The following is a 12,692-nucleotide window of genomic DNA, read 5'->3' on the forward strand; positions in this document are numbered from 1 at the left end:
AAGAGGAGAGTGAAAAAGTTGGCTTAAAGCTCAACATTCAGCAAACTAAGATCGTGGCATCTGGTCCCATCACTTTATGCCAAATAGATGGGGAAACAGTGGAAACAGTGACAGACCTTATTTTTTTGGGGGGGCTCCAAAATCACTGCACATGGTGACTGCAGCCATGAAATTAAAAGACACTTACTCCTTGGAAGAAAAGTTATGATCAACCAATATGACTAGATAGCATATTAAAAAGCAGAGACATTACTTTGCCAACAAAGGTCCATCTAGTCAAGGCTATGGTTTTACCAGTAGTCATGTATGGACGTGAGAGTTGGACTATAAAGAAAGCTGAGCGCTGAAGAATTGATGCTTTTGAACTGTGGTGTTGGAGATGACTCTTGACAGTCCACAGGACTGAGCAACTGAACAACAATAGTAAATTAGCAAGTTGAGACAATAAGAACACTTATTAGTTCTAAACCTTAAATATCCTGAATTATTTTGAAAGTTGCCCTGACTGGCCATTTTCTTAGTAGTACATTTTCTCAACCTCGTCTATTTCTCAATAAATGTTTTATTTTAATGTTAAATTTGAAGTCAGTTCAGTTCAGTTCAGTTGCTCAGTCATGTCCGACTCTTTGCGACCCCATGAATCTCAGCACGCCAGGCCTCCCTGTCCATCACCAACTCCCGGAGTTCACTCAGACTCACGTCCATCGAGTCAGTGATGCCATCCAGCCATCTCATCCTCTGTCGTCCCCTTCTCGTCTTGCCCCCAATCCCTGCCAGCATCAGAGTCTTTTCCAATGAGTCAACTCTTCGCATGAGTGGCCAAAGTACTGGGGTTTCAGCTTTAGCATCATTCCTTCCAAAGAAATCCCAGTGCTGATCTCTGTCAGTTCCCTCTAATTTCCTTACTTAGAAACTAGACTTGTAAACCTTCATAAGCAAATCAGATATCTCCCTCTCCAATCTTTATTCCACTTGAGATAGTCTTTGACTCCTCTGGATGTCTGTTTCCTCAAACCTAATGAAAGAGATCAGATTAAATAACTGGTATGATTGTATCACCTAATATGCAATACTTAATATATGTCAAGCACTGTGCTAAGTATTTTGCATTCAGTTCAGTTCAGTTGAGTTCATTTCAGTCTCTCAGTTGTGTCCGACTCTGAGACCCCATGGACTGCAGCAGGCCAGGCCTCCCTGTCCATCACCAACTCCCAGAGTTTACTCAAACTCACGTACATTGAGTCAGTGATACCATCCAACCGTCTCATCCTCTGTTGTCCCCTTCTCCTTCCATCTTCAATATTTCCCAGCATTAGGGTCTTTTCAAATGAGTCAGTCCTTTGCATCAGGTGGCAAAGCTGAAACTCTTGTGACCCCATGGACTGCACCACACCAGGCTTCCCTGTCCTTCACTATCTCCTGGAGGTTGCTCAAACTATTGTCCATTGAGTCAGTGATGCCATCCAACTGTCTCATCCTCTGTTGCCCCCTTCTCCTCCCGCCCTCAGTCTTTCCCAGCATCAAGGTCTTTTCCCATGGGTTGGTTCTTCGCATCAGGTGACCTAAGTATTTGAGCTTCCGTTTCAGCATCAGTCCTTCCAATGAATATTCAGGGTTGATTTCCTTTAGGATTGTCTGGTTTGATCTCCTTGCAGTCCAAGGGTATCTCTTTATTTCTGTCTTCAACTAAGTGGTGTCTGTGCATTCACTAAATAAAATAGTCTGTGATGCCTCAGCGTTTTGTTTTCTATTGAATTAAGTACAACATTAAACCATTTAACATGACCTTAAGAAAATCAATACTGTCCCCAGGCTGAAGACCATTCATTCCACAGCTTAACTGGTCCTTAGCTTTAGCTTTTGACTGTAAACTTGTATTATCCACCACAGTAGCACTAGCTACATGTGGCTATTAGGCACTTGAAATGCGACTAAACTGAAATGTGCTATAAGTGAAAATATAATACATGAAGATTTTAATGTTTTGATTAAAAAACAATGTCCAAAACATAAATTTTTATGTTGACTATATGTGAAATAATAAGATTTATATTAGGGTAAATAGAGTGTGTGCATGTTAAGTCACTTTAGTCACGTCCTACTCTTTGTGACCCTATAGACTGACTGTAGCCCGCCAGGCTTCTCTGTCCTTGGGATTCTCCAGGCAAGAATACTGGAGTGGGTTTCCATGCTCTCCTCCAGGGGATCTTCCCCACCCAGGGATTGAACCTGCGTCTCCTGTGACTGCTGGGTTGAAGGCGAATTCTTTACTGCTGAGCCATCAGGGAAACCCAAATATAGTACAAAAGTAAAATGAATTTCACTTATTTCTTTTTTTCTCTTTGAATGTGGCTACGAAAAACATTTAGTTACTTATTTAGCTCTTATTATTTCTACTGCTTGAGACCCTGGCTTGTTTCAGAATCAGGAGGGAAGCAGGAGTCCTAAGGACAAACATTGCCCTTTCCTGGACTTTCTCAGTCTCAGGTGACGTAACTGTCACCCTTCCTGGAGGCTTGGGATCTCCATTTTCTCACTCAGGATGGAGCCCTGAAAAGGATGAAGAAGTGAAAGAACAGTTTAAATGTAGATCATTGAATCCACAATTCAAAGAGTAGAAGACAATCGGTGATTATTAACTCAAGGCAACTCCAGATTCATCTTGAGATTCCTGATTGGCTCTCCTCTTTTACTTGAATTACATCTTGTCATCACAGCAGTAAAATGTAGGTGCTATTATGACATAGTAATACATTTTACAAATGAGGAAATGGAAGTTAGGGGACTAGTAAGCATCTTGTGGAGTTTTGATACTAGTTTGTTCAACTGTCTAAATGCCGAATCTGGCAAGATTATGAATGAGTTCCTTGTATATCCTTTCATGACCTGACTGACATTCTAGATGACAAGTATGTGTAGTAAAATGTATTGTGATATGACTTCAACCATGCAGATATATATATATTCCCTGTATGTACACATTTGACAGTTAACTGTGAATGGTGATGTGCTCATGGGCATTTACAGGGGAGGAGGTGGCACATGCATTTAAAATGTTTTCACCTTTACACTTTCCTGTGTCTTCCAAACTTTTGACAATGTACATATACATTTTTCTTATTCTTTACATCACACAAAATGCCATTTTAAGAGAATGTGGATGGCTATGATATATTGTTCTTTTATCTCCTCCCCAAGATCTCAACAGGTTTCCATTCCTCTCACTGTTGGTGTCTCTTTCTTCCACTTTGCTTCTCCTTTTTTTCTCTCTCAATTTTTCTTTACTTTTTCACTTCTTCCTTCCATTCTTGGCCACCCCCCATCCCTGTCTTTAGGGGAAGATTGATACTCAAATGAAATGCCAGTCAAAATGTTACTTCCCATCAGGTGGGTTTCAGGCAGATCCTGTCTGCCTCTGGAGTCCTAAGGAAGGTGCTCAAGTTGGGGGCAGGACAGTGGAGGGCGAGACTTCTAAAAAGGTTGGTTTTAGATAAAATAAATGATGGGGGAGAGCTTTTCAGAGTGACAAAAGCAGTGGGAGCAAGGGCCTGAGGATGCTCTCCAGGAAAGAGAGAGGAGCAGAGGGTCTCCTACCTTGTTGGGTCTGGAGATTGCAGTCTCCCAGTGCAGGACTTAGTTAGAAAGGATGCGAACTTTAGTTGATTTGAGCTCCTGGATTGAATTAGTCCTGGTTGCATAATTGACTTTGATATGTGGCCTTTGGATCTGAATTGGGTTTAATAAGATTTAACTGCTTCAAAGGGCTTTATAAGAATTCATTTTATCCTTCAAATCTGATTTCAAATGCTACCTACTTTGAGCCGCCTTCTCTGACTTTGGTGCTCCTCCAGCACTCCTATTGTGCCAGTTGATACATACCTTATTCAAGCAATACCTACATGTATTTTATCTTATCCTGTGGGAAACAGTTCCTTTGTTGCCTTGCTTCAGGAATTCAGTTCAGTTCGATCAATTCAGTTGCTCAGTCCTGTCCGACTCTTTGCAACCCCCATGGACTGCAGCACACCAGGCTTCCCTGTCCTTCCCCAACTCCCAGAGCTTGCTCCAACTCATGCCTGTTAAGTCGGTGATGCCATCCAACCAGCTCATCCTCTGTCATCCCCTTCTCCTCTTGCCTTCAATCTTTCCCAGCCTCAACGTCTTTTCTAATGAGTCAGTTCCTTGTATCAGGTGGCCAAAGAGTTTAGGGTTATGCATATATCTTATTCATATTTGTATCCCAGGCCTAGCACAGACCAGGAACATATATGAGTGTGTTCAATAATGATTTTTTTAAAGTATATTAACAGCTAACATTTAGCAAGCACTGTGGCAAACCCTATGTCTGCAATGTTTCATCCTCCAGACACTTTAGGAGGAAAGTACTTTTATTATCCCTATTTCACAATGAGAAAATTGAGAGCAGGAGAAATTAATTTGATCTAAAGTCAAATTTGATCCAAGATCAACTAGTAAGTGGCAGAACTTCTCCTGTAGGTTTTTGGCTTCAATATCTGGGCTCTTCACTACCATATATGAATCAATACAGGAGGAAGGCTTTTCAATCTGTGGCTGAATAAAGGGCATAGAAGAATCCACCATCATTTTACAGAGGCAACTAAGATGAAAAATTATGGTAAAGTCCTAACTCGATGATGTCTCCAATTTTTTGAATCACCTTTACTTCTTCCTCCCTCCCTTCTTCCCTCTTCCCTTCTTTTCCCCTCGCCGCTCTCTTTCCTTTCCATCTCTCTCTCTTCCCTTCTCTCCCTTCTAAAACTTAGGAAAAATGTCTTGAGTTCCTACGTTGAAGTATGATCCAATCAAGAACTGAAATGTTTTGTGGGAACGGGAACGAACGTTTTATTTGGCTCCTACTTCTTTCCATTCAGTCGCAAATTCACAAATATCAAGCACCTACTGTGTGCTAGGAACCTTTTTGAGACACTGGAGATACAGCGGTAAAGCAAAGTAAGTGCGGGTTCTCGCAGAGAGATGACTCTCAGTGGGCATTTTACATACACTTGGGTCACTTACTCCTCACAATAACCACACGAGGTAATGATGACAACAGTAATAGACAACTCTCAGCAGTGTTTATCTGTGCCGGGCACTGGGCTTACCTACGTGTTTTCTTTGTATTAACTCATTTACCACAACAACCCGTGAGGGAGACAAGTCTTCCTCATTTCACAGATGAGTAAACTGGGACGCAGGTAAGTGATCTGCTCAAAGTTCGAATCCAGGCAGTGTAACTTCTAACTCCCCGGCTGTGAACCACAAGGCTATACTGTTTCATTTATGTTTCTTTCTTAATATCCCAACTTTCGAGCGGCCGAGTCTGGTCTCAGAGGATCTGACGCCCAAGCCCAGGGGTTTGTGCCGCACCCCAACGGCCTTGAGGAATAAGTGAGATTGGCTTGGAATTTTGCCGTACTTTTCTCTTCCAAAGAATTCAAACTGATTTCAACGTAATTCTCAGATTTGTGATGTGAACCCTCTGGTACTGTCAATTGCCGGGCAAGGAGAGAGAGAGGGCCAGGGCCCGGGTCATCGCACACTGGCCGGGGCACCCAGCAGATGGCGCTGTCTCGGTGGCCACCAGCCGGCTGCCCCGTCCCCCGGGGCTCAGCGCCTCCGCTGAAAGCTTCCCGGCCCTCCCTCACTCCCTTCTCTCTCCCCCTCCCCACGGAGCCTGGGCCCACGTGACCTCCAGGCGGCCAATGGGCGAGCAGAGAGGGCGAGCTGGTCCCTGTGGCCGCCATTAAAGCGAAGGGAAAACCCGTGAATTCGGATTAAAGGGGGAAAAACACCGCCCGCTGGGCCCACAAAATGGGGGAGACTACGGCGTCCCGGCGGTGAGGCCGCAGGAGAGCGGACGTTAGGCCGGTCTGGCTCAGGGACGACACGAAGACACAGCCAGAGAATGGTCTGAGCCCGCAGACGCCGCCACCAACCTCCGCCACTGAGGAGACTCTGGGCTTAAGGACATCGCCGCCGCCGGGCCGGGGGCCTGGGCTTCTCTCCCGGTTCTCGCCCTTCCCGCCCCTCTGCGGGCGCCTCTCCGCCCCGGGAGCACCCTCCGGGGCTCGGGCTCTGCCCGCTCGGACTCGGTTTTAATTATTTATTCTGTAATTTATTATTTTTTCTGGTGGCAGGGGCACACATCCCCTCCGTCCCCCAAAGAGGGACGAGCGTCCGCGGGCTCCGCGGCGGCCGCAGCCCGGCCAGCGGGGCGAGCGCGGCGCGGCCCTCCCGCCTCCGGCCCTCGGCCCCGGGCGGCTGGGTGCCGGCCGGGCGGCGAGGGCTGCTCGCGGCGGCGGGGGGGTGGGTGGGGAGGGCGGGCGGCCCGGCGGCCTTCTCTTCCACCGCCCCCCCAACCACCACCCCCCCGCCCTCCCCGGTGTCTGTTTCTCTCTCTGGTCGGAGGCGGCGGTAATGGCGGATGGTGGGTTGTGGCGCCGGCGGCGGCTGCTGTGAGGGACGATGAGTTCCTCCTTCGTGCCGAACGGGGCCAGCCTGGAAGATTGTCACTGTAACCTCTTCTGCCTGGTGAGTGCCGGGCGGGGGCCGCGGCGGGCGGGCGGTGGGGGAGGGGCCGCGAGGTGCGCCCTTGGGCCGTGGGGGAGGGGGTCCGGGTCGGATCCAGATGCCCGAGTCCCCGGGCGAGGCCCGGCCCGAGCCGGCGCCGCGGGAGCCCCGCACCGGCCCGGAGCCGCCGTCCTCGCCCGCCGTCCCGGGCTGCCCTAGCAGCGTCGGCCTTTTCTCCCGTTTCCGACACTTTTCTCACCCGCAGTCCTGTCTCCCAACTTGGGCTCCTTTCCTGGCAGGACAGCGGCGTTTCCCTCTTGTCTTGCTGGCTTAACTGTTGCTTGTCTCCTTTTTCTGCCGTGTATCCTTTTTCTGCCACTTTCTATTATTGCCCATTCTCTCACTGCCTGGCTCTGCTCCTCTTGTTTTCCCCCAGTAAACGGGACCCCGGAACTTAGCACTCCTTTAATTTTACGTGTTCTTTTTTTTTTTTTAATAAAGATGAGTCAAACTCTAGGGGGTTCGTTTGTTCCTTGGGTGACTTCAGACTCTTTAAAAAAACAGTGAATGCCATTCCGTAGTTTTTCTTTTAAACTTTGGAAACAGTTTGAGGTTTTGACAATCTCTAGCCGACTTGCTTTTATTAGAATGTTAGGTTTGTGAGAGTGGAGCGAACTTATGGAAGAGATGCTGTGGTTCTGGACTAAATATTTTTATACAGAAGGCTGCTCCTCCTCTTATTGAAAAGTCAGGGGAAGCTGGCTCTACGGATGGCAGTTGTGTTGGTTGGCTCCGGTCTGGGAACATCTCAATAAAGACTTTCAAAAGTACCAACTGTTGCAAATACTCAGTCTGCAGTTGGATAGGAGCTTAGCTTCATCAATGATTTGAAGTTTCGGTAACTTTTTTTTTCATTTTCCCTGTCCTATGAGAAATATTAAGAGTGTGTGATAGGTAAGTGAATTGAGTGGGCGGAGCACAACTAGTTGGCAAGTGTAAACTGCCAGTCATGTATCAGCAGTTTCATTTTTGGCACCTTAAGCTTGCACTTTTAAGTTAGATTAAAAAATTACTGAATTTACGCTGATGATTTCTTTTACGATACTAAATTGAGATCTTTAATACCTTCCCCCTTATAAAATGTTTCTTGTAGAATATCCGTTAATCAGCATCTCTTCAGATATAGTAGACAAACAGCAGGTTTTACATTTCTGTCTTCTCCAACTCAGTCTATTTTTGGTACTTTTAGGATCGAGTTCTTTGAAGATAAGACTAGCACAAATCTGACAGTTCTTTGTGAGCGGCTATTTGACTTTTCCTTAAAGGGATATGTAAAGATTTAACAAGAATGTTTTCAATTGTAGTTGAGATTTCTTTTCGTTAGAGCTGTGACTTCTATAAACACGGAATGATGAATCTTTAAAAGTTAATTTTGTAGTAAGTTTGATACCAAGAAACAAATGTAACCAGTAAGAACAGAATTTAGGACTGAGAGCAAATGTTTACTCAGTGTGCAGTATTAAAGTCTATGTTTGTATTTAACATTATTAAAGTTTTTTAATTTATCCTTGGGACACATTTATTGACTTGTATTCAGTGACATGTCAGTATTAATTTTTTCAGTGTCTTTGTTCTTCTCCTTTAATTTTTGGTTGTTGAATCATCAGAATAAGCTTTTTTTCCCCCTTTCTTTTCTGGTCAGTTTTCAGTATCCCAAGGATATGTTGAAAAAGTGTAATGCCTTCATGAAATAGGGGACTTTAATAGTGAGGACTTTTGATTTTGAGTGAATATGCAGTAATAAAAAAATCATACTTTCTTTTCCTCAGGCTGACTTGACGGGAATTAAATGGAAGAGATATGTATGGCAAGGCCCAACTTCTGCCCCTATTCTGTTTCCGGTGACAGAGGAAGACCCCATTTTGAGCAGTTTTAGTCGCTGCCTTAAGGCAGATGTACTTGGTGTTTGGCGGCGTGATCAGAGACCTGGAAGAAGAGAATTGTGGATATTTTGGTGGGGTGAAGACCCCAATTTTGCTGACCTTATTCACCATGACTTATCAGGTGAAAGCAGCTTATAATTTCTAACTTAAAGATATAGCAATGTTGTATACTTTTCCTAAAAACATTTGTATTACAAATGATTTTTTTGGTGGAATATTGTTTACTGTGAAACCAGACAAAAATTCAGCTTCATGTTTTATTACACTGCAGTTATTTTATTTTACTGAAAATTATGCATTTTATGGCAGGTTTTTTTGAGCCTTGAATAACTTTATTCTTCCACCTCCCAGCTTTCTCATGAATTTCTGGCAGACAGCCCCAAGGAAGGCATGTTAGTAAATTAATTAAAATTAAGAAAAATGGAATTGGGGAGCATTTCCTAACAAAGTCAAAAAATACTTTTGAAACCAAGTGTAATTCATCTTTGAGTCAATTCTGCTACTATTCTCTTCTGTGTAAATACGCACACAGTTGTAGAAATATCTGGAAATATGGTAACTTTCTCATGTGCTTTTTTTTCCCCCCTAGGCACATAGTTTTTTCAGTATTTTTATTTGTGGTTGTTACATTATTAACAAATGAAGGCATATGTTAATTTTCTTATTCTTGGAATGTGATTCTTTTATTTTAGGTACTGTTCCATCAAAGACTGTCTTTGATATGAAACAGTGCCAACTTGTTTAGCTTTTATAGTGGGACATGTGTCATAATCTGAAAAGTTAGGGAAGTGATTCTATTATGAGCAAATTGATAAGGTTACTTCTGTCTTATTTTCTTGATATTTAGGACCAAATGTTACTTTCAAAAGAGAAACTATAATTCTTCATGTAGTACTGAAGCTTGTGTTCACTTTAGAGTCCATGTTAGCTGAATCTTTGATGATAGGAATGTAAATGATTAGTTGTTTGCTGCAGTGTACCAAAGATTTCAGTAAGATGTAACATAATGATTCCTGACGAGAAAATTTGGAATTTTTAGATAACTGAAAAAGTTTTCTTACTGGAAATCAAGTACTCTGGAGTTTCTGTTATTGTCTATTTGATCTATAGAACTTATTTTATTTTTGGATGTACGTAATCCAGGTGACTATCTCAGACAAGCACTTAAGACCAGTGTTTGTGCAGGAATGTGTCACATTTTTTATCTTCAAATTAAGAAACCCTTCAGACTTAATATTTATTTTTGAGAGTGGTTGCAATTCTTTTATGAAAAGTGCTTTCCAGCTTTTCTAATAAGATCCTGCTGGAGAATCTAGCCCTTATTTTTAAGTATGTAGTGTGGTTCTAAATATATTAAATGATGAGTTTGTATATATGTATGTGTATATGATGTATGCATATACGTCAGAGTATAATATTCCTTTACAGCATCAGCAAGGTGATGCTTTGTAATTGTCATGCCAAAAACTAAGCCTGCCAGCTTCCTTTTTCTTTCATTGACTTTAGGTATGCTTGAGTTATTTTAATCTTGAAGTGATTATAAATACCACCTTACTAAAATATTTGAAGACTGTTTTAATATTATTGATCATATAGATAAACTTATGCTGACTTGGAAGTTTCAGGCTTCTTAATAAAGTTAGAACATCTGAACAGACTATTTCCCTCTCCCCACCCCCTCTCCCCCAGATTCCATGAAATACATTTCGTGGAATCAAACATAATTTAACAGTTATGTAATATTAGTATTACATTAGTAGGACTAACATTTTGAAAATTAAAAGCCTATTAAAGTTCATTGTGAACTGGCGTGATGTATATTAAAATACTATGTGGGTAGTTTCTTTTTCTGTTTTAAATAGGTTTTCTCCTGAAAATTCACAGCTATTAAATTTTTTTTCTCTAGTTTGCTTGTAAGCATAATTATTTAAAATAGTGCTGCCTATACTTTAAAATATTTATTTGAACGTAATGAAAGTAATTTTGGAAGTTTAGGCTTTACTTGTCAGATTTTGCTGAATGCCAATTAACTTAAGAATTTATCAGTGAAAGCAATTAAAATAGTAAACCTAAATATAGTAATGGTTATATGTAATCATATTTTCTGTTCCAAAGTCTGTCTGGTACTATCTTAAACAGTTTGTGTAGCCAATGGTATTTTTATAATGTTTTAGCTTTTTTTTTTTAACCTGTCATTTACTTTAGAATGTTTTTACTTAAATCAGACATATCTTAAAGAATAATAAGGTCTTTTCAGATGGAGTATATTTGTCTCGCCCTTTTCTTTGCTCCAGGGACACCGTCTGCCTCCCTTTTGGGGTAATTAGTCTGCCGCTGTCTCTCGAGCTAACCCCTTTTTCATTTCTTCCCATCTGTGGCACTCCATCCCCTTCTTTTAAGCTCCCCTGAGAAGAGAGCAGCTGGACAGTAGGGGTGGCATCAGCTGCTGAAGGCAGTCCTGAGTTCCAAGTGGAGGTGTGGTAGCAAGGAGAGGGGAACCGGAAGGACCCAGGTGGTAACTAATAGGCTGGTTAATTTAGCTTGAGTGTGCTCTTTGCAGGCAGTGTCTTTCTGTTTGGTTCAGCAGCTACCACATCTTGTTACTGAAATATTTGTGATTGTGGCAGTAACTCTGCCATTCTTGGTGAGAGAAGGCAGAAGCCATTCCTTTTTGCAGATGAGAATTGTCAGTTTTTCATATTAAGTCAGTAATAAAAGTGCAAAATTGCCTTTGCTTCACCCCCTTCATTTGTGTCATTCATAGTGCATTTTTTTTTAAGTAACTTTTTGTTTTAAAATAGGTGTAGATTTCCATAAATTTAACAGAGACAGCATAGAGTTCTGAGCTACCCTCACCTAGTTTCTGGTATTGCTAACACTTTCCATCAAATGGTGCATTGTCCACAGCTAATGAAGCAATACTGATACATTGGTTATTACCTACAATCGATAGTTTCTTTGGTTATCCTTTATTTTTATTTAATGCCCTTTTTTATCCTATGATCTCATCAAGGATACTGTATTACATTTAGTTGTCATGTTTCCTTTGACTGTTCTAGACTCTGACAGTTTCTCAGACTTGCTTTATTTTTAATGATCTTTATAGTTCTGAAGAGTCTAGTCAGGTTCCATAGTGCATTTTTAATTTCTGCCTGCCTCTTACATGTAGCACATGTTTGGGTTACCTTCAAGTTTTGCTAATGTGTAGAAATAGAATATAAACTTGTTTTATTGCTAATTGGTAAAAGTCTTTTATAGCAAGCCAAATCTGATTCGATACTTTAACCCTCAGTTCGAAGTTTATTGTTGTCACTATTGGCTTTTAGTTTTTCCCTTGAAACAAAAATAAAAACAACTACCCCCTCTTTGAGGTTTGCATCTTAAAAAAAATTATAGTAGCTAGAATGTGATGAGACTCTGAGAAAACTGATACCCTGAGAATTGAAAAAACAGAATCAGTCAGGGCTAAAAATATATCTTTCCTGGCTCCTGTGGTATTTATGCAGGATTTTAGCGACATATCCAAATACTTTTATTGTAGCAATTTCATCGTAAATACTGTCAAATAGGTCATTGTTTAGTCTTAGAATTTAATTTTGGATGCTTTTACTGAAGGATATTAATTACAGTGGAATTTAACCTTAAGTGACAGCTTTAACAAGATTGACAAATAGATAAATAGCAGCCAAGTATAGCAGTCTAGTGTTAGTCAACTAAGAATTTATTTTATGCCCCAGGTAGCCTGAAGAGAGTTAATTCATTTCTGTCTTCTGTTACATAATTTACTTGTGATCCAACCTTTTATGTTTGCTCGTCTTCTAGGGACAGCATTGCCATGCTTTTCTGTGTACTATCAAGCAAGAAAAGTGTATTTTTTGGATTTTCAAATCAAAGATAAACATAAGAGGCTGCTTTAAAACCAGTTTTTCAGGTTTTGCTGATCAATAATGCTGCGAATTTAAGGCTCTCAGCAATTTGCTGAAAGAGCAGCTTATGAATGGGCAATTATTAGTCAAGACAGGTGCTAAACTAGACACTTAAACATTTCTCTATTCTTTCAAGAAATACATAGTATTTTCAACAATGATCGATTTTGACCCATTTATTATTTTTTAGTATATGCTGCATTTTAATAGCCTGGCAGACTTACTTAGGTAGATTCCTTTTTTACTGGCTTACCACTATGAGGATATTTAACAATGTCAGTTTTGAGAAAAC

General features: G+C 41.5%; 1 protein-coding gene across 1 annotated transcript in view; it reads left to right on the forward strand.

Moving 5' to 3' along the window:
* The first annotated feature begins 6,486 nt into the window (after nt 1–6,486).
* The window catches only part of MED13 (mediator complex subunit 13), a 96,751-nt gene continuing 90,545 nt past the window's right edge, over nt 6,487–12,692 (forward strand). The window contains exons 1-2 of the mRNA XM_027518955.1: nt 6,487–6,552; nt 8,361–8,595. Coding sequence (XP_027374756.1) covers nt 6,487–6,552; nt 8,361–8,595 — 301 coding nt within the window. The remainder of the gene's footprint in view (nt 6,553–8,360; nt 8,596–12,692) is intronic.

Source organism: Bos indicus x Bos taurus, chromosome 19, assembly GCF_003369695.1.
Source record: "Bos indicus x Bos taurus breed Angus x Brahman F1 hybrid chromosome 19, Bos_hybrid_MaternalHap_v2.0, whole genome shotgun sequence".
In the NCBI taxonomy this organism is placed as follows: Eukaryota; Metazoa; Chordata; class Mammalia; order Artiodactyla; family Bovidae; genus Bos; species Bos indicus x Bos taurus.